This window comes from Myotis daubentonii, chromosome 10, assembly GCF_963259705.1.
Source record: "Myotis daubentonii chromosome 10, mMyoDau2.1, whole genome shotgun sequence".
In the NCBI taxonomy this organism is placed as follows: Eukaryota; Metazoa; Chordata; class Mammalia; order Chiroptera; family Vespertilionidae; genus Myotis; species Myotis daubentonii.
The window spans coordinates 30,487,694-30,502,665 of record NC_081849.1 but is presented as its reverse complement, the minus strand read 5'-3'; the positions used below and the strand labels follow the sequence as shown (position 1 = coordinate 30,502,665).

Below are 14,972 nucleotides of genomic sequence, written 5' to 3'. Positions count from 1 at the left end.
CTATTAAACAATGATTGGGTTACCAAAGAGCATCCTGGAAACAAATTACAATGAAAACACAACAATCCAAAACCTATGGGACACAGTGAAAGCAGTCCTAAGAGGGAAGTTCATAGCTCTGCAGGCCTACCTAAAAAAAAAAGAAAAGAAAAGGTAAATTATCTAACCTTTCAATTTAAAGAGAGCAGCAAGAAAATCTCAGGGTAACCAGAAGGAAGGAAATAATGAAGCTCACAGCAGAAATAAATGACAGAGACCAAAAAACAATACAAAAGATCAATGAAACCAAGAGCTGGTTCTTTGAAAGGATAAACAAGATTGATGAACCTCTAGCCAGGCTCACCAAGAAACAGAGAGGACCGAAATAAAATCAGAAATGAAAGAAATGAAGTAACAACTGACTCTACAGACATACAAAGGATTGTAAAAAACTAGGAACAACTCTACTCCAACAAACTGGACAACCTTGATGAAAAGGACATATTCCTAGAAAAACACAAGCTTCTAAAACTCAATCAAGAAGAATAAAAAAACCTGAACAGGCTGATAATGACTGATGAAATTGAAACAGTAATCAAAAAGCTTCCAGCAAACAAAAGCCCTGGACTGCATGGCTTCATAGGGGAGTTTTACCAAATATTCAAAGAAGAACTAAAACCTATCCCTCTCAGATTATTCCAAAAACTTCAAGAGAAGGCACAATTCCAAGCTCTTTCTACAAAGCTACCATTACCCTAATCCCAAAACCAGATAAAGACACTACAAAGAAAGATCATTTCAGGTCAATGTCCCTGATGAACATAGATGCTAAAATCCTCAACAGAATTTTAACAAACTGGATCCAGCATTACATTAGAAAGATCAGACACCATGACCAAGGGGGATTTATTTCAGGGATGCAAAGCTGGTACAGTATCCACAAATCAATAAATGTAATATGTCACATAAACAAATTAAAAGACAAAAATCACATAATCAGCCCTAACCAGTTTGGCTCAGTGGATAGAGTGTCGGCCTGCAGACTGAAAGGTCCCAGGTTTGATTCCCATCCAAGGCATGTACCTTGGTTGCGGGCACATCCCCAGTAGGGGGTGTGCGAGAGGCAGCTGATCCATGTTTCTCTCTCATCGATGTTTCTAACTCTCTATTTCTCTCCCTTCCTCTCTGTAAAAAATCAATAAAATATTTTTTTAAATTACATAATCATATCAATTGATGCAGAAAAGGCATTTGACAAAAATCCTATATACTTTTCTGATAAAAACTCTCAGTAAAGTGGGAATAGAGGGATCATACCTCAACATAATAGAAGGCTTATAGCGAAAACTAAAACCATTTCCCCTAAGAACAGGAACAAGACAGGGATGCCCACTTTCACCACCCATGTTCAACATAGTACTTGAAGTGCTAGCCATAGCGATCAGACAAGAAGAAGAAATAAAAGGCATCCAAATTGGAAGAGAAGTAAAACTGTCATTATCACAGATGACATGATATTGTACATTGAAAACCCTAAAAACTCCATCAAAAAACTACTAGATTAATAAATGAATGCAGCACTGTAGCAGTATGCAACATTAACACCAAGAAATCTATGGCTTTTTTATATACCAATAATGAACTCACAGAAAGAGAAACTAAAAAAAAAAAAAATCAGATTTACCATTGCAGCAAAAAAAGTAAGATACCTAGGAATAAATTTAACCAAGGATGTAAAGGAACTGTGCTTAGAAAATTACAGGACACTGAAAAAAGAGATAGAAGAACACATAAACAAATGGAAGAATATACCCTGTTCATAGATTGGTAGAATCAACATAATTAAAATGTCCATACTACCCAAAGCAATCTATAGTTTCAATGCAATCCTCATTAAAATACCAACAGCATATTTCACAGACTTAGAACAAACTCTTCAAATATTCATATGGAATAAGAAAAAAGGACCTCAAATAGCCATAGCAATCCTGAGAAGGAAAAACAATGTTGGAGGGATCACAATACCAGATAGCAAGCTATATTACAAAGCCACTGTTCTCAAAATTGCCTGGTACTGTCACAAGAACAGATATGTAGACCAAGGGAACAGAACAGAGAACCCCAGAAGTCAACCCAAGCCATTATGATCAATTAATATGTGACAAAGGAGACAAGACCATATAATGGAGTCAAGACAGTCTCTTCAATAAATGGTGTGGAGAAAATTGGACGGATATTTGGGGGGAAAAATGAAACTAGACCACCAACTTACACCATACACAAAAAGAAACTCAAAATGGATAAAGGACTTAAATGTAAGGCGGGAAACGATAAAAAGTTTAGAAGAAGCCATAAGAAGAAAAATAGCACACATATGTCATAGCAGTATCTTCACTGATATAGCTCCTAGGGCAATGGAAACTAAGGAGAAAATAAAATAATGAGACTACATCAAAATGAAAAGCTTCTGCACAGCAAAAGAAACCATTAACAAAAGAACAAGAAAGCTCACTGCATGGGATAAAATATTTGCCAATGTTATCTTTGATAAGGGGTTAATCTCTAAAATTTACAGGGAACTCATACAACTTAACAAAAGGAAGATAAACAATCCAGTCAAAAAAATCAGCAAAGGACCTTAATAGAGTACATACAGAAGGCCAACGGACATATGAAAACATGCTCAAAGTCACTAATCATTCTAGAGATGCAAATAAAACAACAATGAGGTACCATCTTACACCTGTCAGAATAGCTGTCATCAACAAATCAACAAACAACAAGTGCTGGGGAGGATGCAGAGAAAAAGGAGCCCTCTTACACTGCTGATGGCAATGCAGACTTGTGCAGCTGCTGTGGAAATCAGTATGGCGTTTCCTCAAAAAATTAAGAAAGAAACTTCCATTTGACCCAGTAATCCCACTTCTAGGAATGTATCCCAAGAAACAAGAAACACCAATCAGAAAGGATATATGCACCCCTGTGTATATAGCTGCACAATTTACAATAGCTAAGATTTGGAAACAGCCTAAGTGCCCATCAGCAGATGAATGGATTAAAAAATGGTGGTACATCTACACAATGGAATTCTACGCTGCTGTCAAAAGGAAGGAATTGTTAACCATATCCAACATTATGGATGGAACTGGAGAGCATTATGCTAAGCGAAATATGCCAGTCAGAGAAAAATCAATGTCTCCTTTGTCACATATTAATTGAGCATAATCGCTTGGGTCGACTTCTGGGTTCTTTGTTCTGTTCCATTGGCCACATGATCTCACTTATTTGTGGAATTGTTATTTCCTTTCTGTGTTACCATGTTACCTTGATTGTTCATGATACTTGATGGGTTGTTCCTCTGCTACAACATTTAAAATATCTTTCTTATTTAGGTACTGTCTTAATTTTAATTCATCAAGTTGATAATTAGAGGTCTTTGTTTTGTCTACCAGTAGATGGTACTCTAGTACAAGCTTCTGTTTTCTCTTACCAATTCTACTTGTCCCTGGGGTGGGGGGGGTCACCACTGTGGTCATGGGAGTTGTCACCTGGGTGATAGGGTGGTGAGTGCTCTGCTGTATTTTGTTCCTCTGGGTCTGGAGGCCTCACCACTATGGTATGAGGATGTAGTGGCTGAGGGGAGAGTTTCCTTTGTGAACCCAGTGCTGGGTTACCTGGTTCCCTTCCTGGCTGGTGCCACTGCACTATATAGAGCTGGGAGACCAGAGACATGTCTTTGCTTTTGCTACCAGGCTCCACTGCAGTAAGGGAGGAGGAAGCAGGTTCTCAGGTGCCAATGCTGTTTCTATCCCTCTTAATCTCCACTGGGCCATAGTGTGAGCACTCCACCCCGACTCCTCCACCACTACCCCATTAGCTGGGGCCACAGGCTAGCCATGGTGGCTGTGGAACCACATCTGCAGACACCATCCCTGTTTTCTCCCTCATCTTGCCTCCCCTAAGTGTTCCAATACACCCTCCTTCAGATGTACCAATGTGTGTCTCTCTCAAGCTTGCTAGTGTGTTGAACAGAGTAACTTTTTTTGCATTAAAGATGTCTGATTAGTTGTAGATTTAAGGGCAGATAGACAGAGGTCTATGTATTCCACTATGATGCTCTGTGATGACATTTTAAAAATATAAAAATGTGTGTCTACAAACAGTTGGCCAATAGGTAGATATATGAAAGGATGCTCAGTGTTACTAATCATTAGGGAACTGCAAATTAAAACCACAAGAAGATATCACCTCACACCTGTCAGAATGGCTATCATCAATCCTATATAATAAAGAGCTAATGTGCTAATTAGGCCGAACAGCATAACAGCCATCCAGACGACCTTCCAGATGAAGCCAGGGCTGTGAGGGCCGAAACCCTTGCACAAAGTTTGTGTTTGTGCATCGGGCCTCTAGTAAATTAATAAACAAGTGTGCGTGATGATGTGGAGTAAAGGAAACCCTTGGGTGCTATTGGTGGGATTGCCTATTGGTGTAGCTGCTGTGGAATGCAGTATGGTGTTTCCTCAAAAAATGAAAAGCAACCTCTAGCCAGGTTGCTCAGTAGGTTGGAACCTTGTCCCATACACCAAAAGGTTGCGGGTTCGATTCCCAGTCAGGGCACATACCTAGGTTGTGGGTTTGTGCCTCGGTCAGGGTGCATGCAGGAGGCAACCAATCAATATTTCTCTCTCACATCAATGTCTCTCTCTCTCTCTCTCTCTCTCTCTCTCTCTCTCTCTCTCTCTCACACACACACACACACACATACACATACACACACACACACACACACATATACACACTCTTTCTCTCTCTCTCTCTCTCTCTCTCTCTCTCTCTCTCTCTCTCTCTCTCTCTCTCTGTCTTCCTTCCTCTATTTCTCTCTAAAATCAATAAATATATCCTTAGGTGAGGAAACAAAATTCAAAATGGAACTGCCTTATGAGTCAGTGATTCCATTTCTGGGGATATAGCCAAAGAAACCTGAAACATTAATTGGAAAGAAGATATGTACCCCTATGTTCATTTCAGCATTATTTATAATATCCAAGATTTGGAAGTAGCCCAAGTGCCCATCAGTAAAGGAGTGGAAAAAAAAGCTGTGATACATTTACACAATGGACGATTGATTACTCTGTTGTTAAAAAGAAGGAAATCTTACCCTTTGCAACAACCTGGATGGACCTGGAAAGTATTATGCTATGTGAAATAATCCAGTCAGAGAAAGAGAAGTATCGCATGATCTCACTTACATGTGGAATCTAATGAACAAAATTAACAAAACATAAATAAAAACAGACTTATAGATGCAGAGACAAGACTGACAGCTGTCAGAGGGCACAGGAGTTGAGGGCTGAATGAAAAAGATGAAGGGATTAAACAAAACAAAACAAAAGAAAAACATCCTCATGGACAAAGTATGGTGACTACTAGAGGGAAAGGGGGGTGGAAGGAAGTAGAAAGGGGTAAAGGGATGATAAATGGAGATGAAAAGAGATGACTTTGGTTGATGCACATACAATACTGATGCTGTATTATGGAATTATACCCCTGAAATGTATATAATTTTGTTAACTAATGTTACCCCAATAAATTAAATAAAAGGAAGTGAAAAAGACAAGGGCTAAGGTAAAAGTGTGGTATTGACTATTAGCCTGAAGTAATATTTGGATGGTGCTTTGTTTAGTAAAGATTATGTCACAGAAACAAGTTATAGTAGTGAAAGTCTTTAATTATTTAACCATCATTAAAGATACTCTTCTAAAAACTGAATATATGGTACACTCTTTCTTTGTTAAAAATATTCTCCTTAGGAAGATAAACAATCCAATCAAAAAATGATCAAAGGATCTAAAGAGACACTTTTTGAAAGAGGACATACAGAAGGCCCAGAAACATATGAAAACATGCTCAATGTCAGTAATCATCTGAGAGATGCAAATCAATACAACAATGAGATACCATCTCACACCTGTTAAAATGGCTATCATCAAAAAATCAGCAAACTACAAGTGCTGATGAGGATGTGGAGAAAAAGGAACCCTCCTGTACTGCTGGTGGGCATGCAGACTGGTGCAGCTACTGTGGGAGACAGTATGGAGTTTCCTCAAAAATTAAAAATGGAACTCCCATTTGACCCAGTAATCCCACTTCTAGGACTATATCCCAAGAAACCAAAAACACCAATCAGAAAGGATATCTGCAACCTTATGTTCATAGCAGCACAATTTACAATAGCTAAGAGTTGGAAACAGCCTAAGTGCTCATCAGCAGATGAATGGATTAAAAAACTGTGGTCCATCTACACAATGGAATCCTATGCTGCTGTCAAAAAGAAGGAATTGTTACCATTTGCAACAATATTGGATGGAACTGGAGAGCATTATGCTAAGTGAAATATGCCAGTCAGAGAAACATATCACATGATCTCACTCATATATGGGATATAATGATCAACATAATTTGATGAAGAAAAATAGATGGATCTAGAGACCAATGATAGGGGAGGGGGGTTAGAGAGCAACAAAAGGACTTGTATGCATGCATATTAGCATAACCAAAGGACACAGACACTGGGGCGGTGGGGGCTTGCCCTGGGTGGGAATGGCTGGGGGAGTGGGAGGGTCAATTGGGGAAAAATGAGACACATGTAAAACTTTAGACAATAAAAAATAAAATAAAATAAAATATTCTCCCTGCATTGGCTGGAGTGGCTCAGTTCCTTGAGCATCATCTCATGCACCAAAAGGTAACTGGTTCATTTCCCACTTAGGGCACATACCCATGGCACAGGTGCATACTGGAGGCAACTGATCTATGTTCCTCTCTCTCCCTCTTGCTTCCTCTCTCTCTAAAATCAATAAAAACATATTTACAAAAATATTCACCCTTACATGACAGAAGCAGCAATTGGGTGAACTATAATTACTAAATTAGTAATTAATTATTAATTAATTCTAACCAATCTGGATAAACAAGTTGGATATGTGGACTTAAACAACAAACTTTATAATTTTTAAATGTAGCATTAGAGAATCTACTCTAATAAAAGACAAATAGGGTAATTAACCATACCTCCAACATGCTTCCCATTGGCTAATCAGGTCAATATGCAAATTAACTGCCAACCAAGATGGTGGCCACAGCCAGGCAGCTGAACCGAAAAGGAGGCTTGCTTGCTCTAGTGATGGAGGAAGCCAAGAGTCCTGCCTGCCGCTGCCGGGCTCTGAGCTGCACTCTAAGAAACAATGTTGCAATTATAGAAGCTAAACAAACCCCAGATAGCTGCTTTCAGCCAGCCGGGGCCTCAAAGCTGGAGCTGCAACAGTGTTTCAATTATAGAAGCCAAACAAACCCCAGATACCTGCTTTCAGCCAGCAGAGGTCTCAGAGCTGGAGCTGGGCCTCAGAGGTAAAGCCGGCTCTCAGCTCCAGTAACAGCCATAGAAGGTAAATAAATCCCAAAATTAAAAAAAAAAAAGAAAAAAGGAGAGGTTGAGAGCTTCAGTCGCCCACCAGCCTGAAAATGGCCCTCAGCCCCTCACTCAGACTGGCCAGGCACCCCAGTGGGGACCCCCACCCTGAATGGCGTGTGACCAGCTGCAAACAGCCATCATCCCCTCATCCAGACTGGCCAGACACCCAAGCGGGACCCCCACCCTGATTCATATCACCCTTCAGGGCAAACCAGCCCCCCCACACCCGTGCACCAGGCCTCTATCCTATATAGTAAAAGGGTAATATGCAAACTGACCCTAACAACAGAAAGACTGGGAATGACTGGTCACTATGACATACACTGACCACCAGGGGGGAGATGCTCAATGCAGGAGCTGCCCTCTGGTTCTCAGCACAATCTCACATGGGGAGCTCTGCTCAGCCACAAGTGGTGGGAGCCTCTCCTGCCTCCTCAGCAGCGCTAAGGATTTCTGACTGCAGTTTATGCCTGCTCCCTGCTGGCAAGTGGACATCCCCTGAGGGCTACCCGGCTGCCAGAGGGATGTCTGATTGCCATCCTAGGCCCAATCCCCTGGGGAGCGGGCCTAAGCCAGCATGTGGTCATTCCCTGAGGGGTCCCAGACTGCAAGAGGGCACAGGCCGGGCTGAGGGCCACTGCCCTCCCCCCCGCTACCCCCCCCCTCCCAGTGCACAGATTTTTGTGGGCTGGGCCTCTAGTTCTATATAAATTCTAACAGCTTTGTTAGGAAAATAAATTTTAGAGAAAAAAATCAGATCAAATAGCATACCATATATGGAGACTGAAATAAGTGATATGATAGGAGAATCTAAAGTGCAAAGATTTTTTTTCACAATTAAAGACAATCTCAGTAAAATAAAGAGTTCTATTTCCTTAAATGGCCAATAGCACCCTTCCTCCACTTGAGAAATGAACAAGTGCTTAAGGATGACTTCCTTTTTTTCTTTATAAATTAAGGTATTACATATGTAATTCCATATTATCCCCCCGCCCCACTCATGCCTTCACCCCCCTGTTGTCTGTGTCCATTGGTTAGGCTTATATGTATGCATACAAGTCCTTTGGTTGATATCTGCCCCTTATCCCCACCCTCCCCTACCTTCCCTCTGAGGTTTGACGGTCTGATCGATGCTTCTCTGTCTTTGGAACTACAGGATATAACATATGTCCTAGGGCAACATATTTGTAAGGTATTGTGTCATCAATACAACACATGAGTCTGAAAACCCCGTTGGACTGATTCATTTTAGCATCACTCCCTTTGACCTACTTGGAAAATGTGTGCTTCCCATCCCTGAATTTTAGGCTCTGTGACTCTAAAGGTCCTAATTCACAGGGGAAATCAGCCTCCTTATTGTAAGAAGTCAGCATTCAAGGAAAGAATTGCCATATTGGCAGGGGTACAATACCTTATCATAAGGGGATAGGTGAACCAATGATATACTTATTACCAATTGTGATTGTTAATGGACAAGGCAGCAGCCATGACTTGCGAGGGTAGTTGACTAGGGATTCAGACAACTCAGGGATGAGGATTTGGGACATAATACTAGGTAAGTCACCCAGACTAGCAGAGATATTGGCTAAGGATACAGGGAACTTAGAATGAGTATTCTGGGAGGAAGAGAATAAGTAGAAGTTACAATTGAAGACAGCATTAGTGGCAAGGTCCATATTCATCCTGCTAACCTACCTCTTTAAAAATTTTCCCAGGAAACAGACCAAACAGAATTCTGGAAGAGCTCTTCCCAGAGCTGAACTTAGCATATAAAAGCAATTGATGCAGAGGTAGAACATGTCATAATGAACTGCATTTCCTCTTCATCAAAAGTGTTGGCTGCTCATTACTCACATCCGATTCCCTCTATGGATGACCCAGGGTATAAAGGCCTGGTGCCCTTACCTGAACTCAGCACAACTCTGTGGCACCATTCCCATTCCAGAACTCCTGTGGCATTGATGAGCAACTGCATTGCAGTTCAACTGTCCCCTTTGCACACACCCTTAGGTGTGGTCTCTGAGAGTACTCTCCAACAAGCCTCCTGCGTGCAAATCTCCTTCTCAGAGGCTGTTCCCAGATTTCCCAATTTAACACTTGGGTAGAGAAGGATTTCTTAAGCCACAGAAAGTACTAAAGATAAATTAAAAGAGTGCTAAAGGTGAGCACATTAAAATTGGGAATCTCTATTCATCAGAAGACACCATTCATTAAAAGAGTAAAAAGGTAAGTGGGAAGAGATATTTTCACATAGATATAACTGATGAACAACTCATATGCAGATATTTTAAAAATCCACTATAGAAATAAGGGAAGAAAAATTCAATAAAGAAACATTTGTAGCCGAAACCGGTTTGGCTCGGTGGATAGAGCGTCGGCCTGCAGACTGAGAGGTCCCGGGTTCGATTCCGGTCAAGGGCATGTACCTGGGTTGCGGGCAGATCCCCAGTGGGAGATGTGCAGGAGGCAGCTGATCGATGTTTCTCGCTCATCGATGTTTCTAACTCTCTATCTCTCTCCCTTCCTCTCTGTGAAAAATCAATAAAATATATTTTTTAAAAAAAGAGAAACATTTGTGGAAGACACAGTCACTTTGCAAAAGATCTCCAAATGGCTAATAAAAATATGAAAAATTAATCTCATGTAAAGTTGAAAGGAAGTGCAAATGAAAACCAGAGTTGCAAACATTTAAAAAATCAGCAAGTGTTGGTGAGAATGTTCTCTCATACTGTGGGCTCCCTTTTCATTTTGTTGATGGTGATTTTTGCTGTGCATAAGCTTATTTTGATATAGTCAAATTTGTTTATTTTCTCCATAGTTTCCTTTGCTCTAGGAGATGTATTTGTAAACATATTGCTACAGAGATGCATTTTAGACTGAACTAAAAGTGCTCAAATATGAACTTAAAAAAATCACAGGCCATAAACTCAGTGATTTCATGTGCTTGATATCAAAATATAAGAAGCACCCTGCTGAATTTTAGTCAAGAAAGCAGAAAGGTCCCATTCTCTAATCCAAGATCATTTTAAGTCACAAATTGGTTTAGTTTAATGTTTGTCTCAATACTCATTCAGCCAAACAATAGTCCTTGGAGGTTGCTTTCATTATTACAAAAAGTGAATCAATTAGATCCATTTAAAATGAATTACAGATTATACTTTAGAAATGATTCTTATTTAAAAAAAACAACAACAATACAGAAAGAGAGATAAATTTACCATTTTATGGGGTGGGCAGGTACCATACCCAATGATAGGAATGCTGTTTCCATCACTTAGAGGTATGCGATGATCTGCAGTGAGTTCCATCTTGGAGAGCCTAGGACTTCAGATTTCTGGGAGTGATTCGGAACACTTTAGACAGGTGTCCTAGGGCCTATTTAATGAAAGAAAGGAGGGCAAGAGGGAGGAGCAGTGGGAGGGAAGAGAGATTGACAGATCTATTTCTCAACCTGTTTTCTTCTAGGTTGTTAGGGAAATACTGAGATTGTCCTTTGAACTTTATTCGAGACATAAGAATAACTCAATTGAGAGTTTATGCTTATACCTCTGCAAAGAAAAGTTTGAATAACAACAACAACAAAAAAGGAAAGGAATTGAGTGGGGTTCTGGTAGGATGCTTTTGTTGCCAACTAACAGGTCTATCTCAAATTCTCTTAGAATATAAAGGAAATTTATTGGTTCATATTCCTGAAAACATCAACATTAGGACTAGCTTAGGTGAGACTAGAGTAGTTCCTTTCCCAGAACTTCCCTGGAGATTCTGAGGCAGCAGGATTGGGCAGGGGTCTGGATTGCTACCACCTTTCGGTAAACTTGGAAACATTGGGCCAGAAGAACAAAGGAAAAGGCAAGAAACAATTTCACACCCTTTGTCTCCTGGCTTTCTCAGCTGAATCTCCCCTTATCATTGAAAGACAGTAATCAGCCCTTGAAGTGACTCAGCTCCAGCTTCAGGTCCACTAACACAGAGCTTACCTACTCCATAGCTCAAGCATAACCCAGGAATAGAGTCTTATTTGCCTCAGTAGTCTTTTTTGGTTGAACCATCCCTCGCTAAATCAATGAGAGTGGTCAAAGGAAATAAAAGAGTGATTTGATTGCCTTAAGAGAATACTAGTAGAAGCCATTTCTACATGTGGAGTTGGTGTTAATCCAGTGGTTCTCAACTTCCCTAATGCCTCGACCCTTTAATACAGTTCTTCATGTTGTGGTGACCCCCTATGTCATTGTTACAAATTGAACATAATTAAACCATAGTGATTAATCACAAAAACAATATGTAATTATATATGTGTTTTCTGATGGTCTTAGGCAACCGCTGTTAAAGGGTCTTTCAACCCCCAAAGGGGTCGCGATCCACAGGTTGAGAACTGCTGGCTTAATACCTCCTGAGAAGATTCTGGATGTTGTTAATGAAAGGGAAAGAAGTAGTAATTAGGGAAACAATGGTTATTTATTTTAATCTTCCTCTAAAGGACTATGCAACAGTCCATGATGATGGAAGTGTCCTGAAGTTTGTCTGAAATTGACTTGCCCTCTTTCTAGGAAATTCATTCTTGCTAATATACACACAGGCAGTGGGCACAATAATTTCTACCAGGGTGGGGCAGTGTGGAATGTGGGTAGTAATGGTCCTCAATATCAGTTGTCTTATCAGTCCATCACTCATTGTCACCTTTGTGTGCTAAGATGTTAGCTAGAATGTCTCTTTATTATTGACTTTCTAGCTCTATGAATTTTAGCACATGTACAGATTTATATAACTACCACCACATGTAGGATACTGAAACATTCTATAACCCAGAGAATGCCTTCATGTTATTTCTTTATAATCACCCCCTCCACCACCTGCACCTCCTAGAGAAGTCACTCCCTGTTGTTCATTCCTATTGTTTTATCTTTTGAGAATATCATATGAATGGAATCATACAGTATATATAGTCTTTTGAAATTGCCTTCTGTCAGTCAGCATAATCTGTTTGAGATCCAACCATGTTGTGGCTTGTATCAATAGCTTATTTAGTTTTTATTGTTGCATAGTCTCCTATATAATAAAAGTACAGTATGCAAATTGTCCCCTCAACTGGGAGTTCTACCAGGGGGCTGTGCCAGCAGGGGGAAGGGAAGGAGGCCCCAGCTGGCAGCAGTGGTGGCAGCAGGCAACTTGGGGAAAGGAGGGAGACTCTGGCTGGCAACTGTGGCAGCAGCTATAGGCGGCTGGGGAAAGAGAGCGAGTATCCGGCCAGCCGCCGGCAACCGGCAACCACTAGGGACCCTACCAGTGCACGAATTTCGTGCACTGGGCCACTTGTTCCATTATATATTTTTACCACAGTTTGTCTATTTGAAGGACCTTTAGTTTGTTTTCAGTTTTTGGTGATTGTGGATAGAACTGCTATAACCATTTACATACAGGTGTTTGTATGAACATTAGTTTTTATTTCTCCAGCAGTGAAATGGTTGAATCATGTGGAGTGTTTGACTATGTAGGAAGCTGCCAAACTGCTTTTCTCAATGGTTGTAACATTTTGCATCCCCACTAAAAATGCATATGAGTTACAGTTGTTCTCCATCCTTGACACAATTTGCCGTTGTTTGTATTTCTTTACTCAAGTCCTTCGATAGATTTATCATGGTATCCCCTGGTTATTTTAATTTTCATTTCCCATGTGGATAATGATGTTGAACATTTTTTCATGTACTTATTTGACAACTTTATATCTTCTTGGTGAAGTGCCTTTCTAGTCTTTAGCCTATTTTTCAATTTGTTTGTTTGTCTTAGTGTTGAGTGTGGAGATTTCTTGGTGCATTTTTCATACATGGTATTTACTGTATATGTGGTTTGCAATTTTTCCCCCAGTCTGTAGTTTGTTTTATCACTCTCTTAATTGTGTCTTTTATGGAACACAAATTTTTAAATTTTGTAACGTTCATTTTTTTGTATTGTGTTTTGAATCTCACCTCCAGATCCTCAGGTCATTCAGACTGTGTATGTGGTTAAGTTGAAAGAACACTTGTACCTTACCTGTACAATGATGAGAGTTATAGTACTTAGTCACATCAACACGCAGTTTCGCAAAGACTATGACTATAGACGACATTCCCAAATGCACAGGGTAATCTGACATTGACTCATAATGGGAGTGCTGACGTCATTAAAGCTAATGGGAATACCTTGAGATGTGGAAATTTAAGTCTTTGAGAACTTCAATAATTTTTAGTTTTAGAATTTGTTTTCTACCTTTTTCTGAAGAGCAAGGATGACAATAGTAGTTTTGGGGTAAAAGGCAATAGTTTTCAAAGTTTTTAAAAGATAGTCATTCAAGAAACCAAGATGGCGGCTTAGGTAAACACCGGAGATTGCTGCCTCACACAACCACTTCAAAAATGCAACTAAAAGACAGAATGGACATCATCCAGAACCACAGGAAGGCTGGCTGAGTGGAAATTCTACAACTAGAAGGAAAGAGAAGCATACCGCGAATCAGAGGTGGTGTGGTGCGGAAGTAAAATACAGAGGTATAGAGGCGCATGCAGAGAGAGTTGGCAGCTGAGGAAAAGGTTGTCTTTTTCAATCAGGAGGGAGTCTCAAGCTCTGAGCTCCAGTTCTGGGTGAGTCTCTGGGGACCCAGACTCATATGGGAGAAACTGGGCTGTCTGGCATCGGTCGGAACTCGAGGGCAGGTTTCTTTCGAGGGTGCTTGCAGCGATTACCAGGACACTGAGAAGCAGGGCCTCTGAGGGAAGGACTGAGAGCAGCCATAACTGCTCTCACCGCCCTGTTGATCCCCTGGGACCCCGCCCCGCCCATAAACTTAATGAGACCCTGAAGAAATCTAATGAGACCCTCGAGGTTGTGATAAAGGACCAACTAGAAATTAAGCATACACTGACTGAAATAAAGAATATTATACAGAACCCCAACAGCAGACTAGAGTATCGCAAGAATCAAGTCAACGATTTGAAATACGAAGAAGCAAATAACACCCAAACGGAAAAGAAAAATGAAAAAAGAATCCAAAAGTCTGAAGATAGTGTAAGGAGCCTCCGGGACAGCTTCAAGCGTACCAACATCCGAATTTTAGGGGTGCCAGAAGAAGAGAGAGAGCAAGATATTGAAAACCTATTTGAAGAAATAATGACAGAAAACTTCCCCTACCTGGTGAAAGAAATAGACTTACAAGTCCAGGAAGTGCAGAAACCCCAAACAAAAGGAATCCAAAAGAGGACCACACCAAGACACATCATAATTAAAATGCCAAGAGCAAAAGACAAAGAGAGAATCTTAAAAGCAGCAAGAGAAAGAAAGTCAGTTTCCTACAATGGAGTACCCATACGACTGTCAGCTGATTTCTCAACAGAAACTATGCAGGCCAGAAGGGAGTGGCAAGAAATATTCACAGTGATGAATGCCAAAAACCTACAACCAAGATTACTTTATCCAGCAAAGCTATCATTCAGAATTGAAGGTCAGATAAAGAGCTTCACAGATAAGAAGAAGCTAAAGGAGTTCATCA

The 14,972-nt window shown here is 40.4% G+C and overlaps 1 protein-coding gene across 2 annotated transcripts in view; it reads right to left on the bottom strand.

Annotated features, from left to right (window-relative positions):
- Nucleotides 1-10,831, bottom strand: part of LOC132242805 (aldo-keto reductase family 1 member D1-like) — a 51,405-nt gene extending 40,574 nt beyond the window's left edge. For both annotated transcript variants that reach the window (XM_059711898.1, XM_059711899.1), the window contains exon 1: nucleotides 10,672-10,831. In XM_059711898.1, the coding sequence (XP_059567881.1) occupies nucleotides 10,672-10,761 (90 nt within the window). In that variant the 5' untranslated portion in view covers nucleotides 10,762-10,831. The remainder of the gene's footprint in view (nucleotides 1-10,671) is intronic.
- Between the last annotated feature and the right edge of the window lie 4,141 nt (nucleotides 10,832-14,972).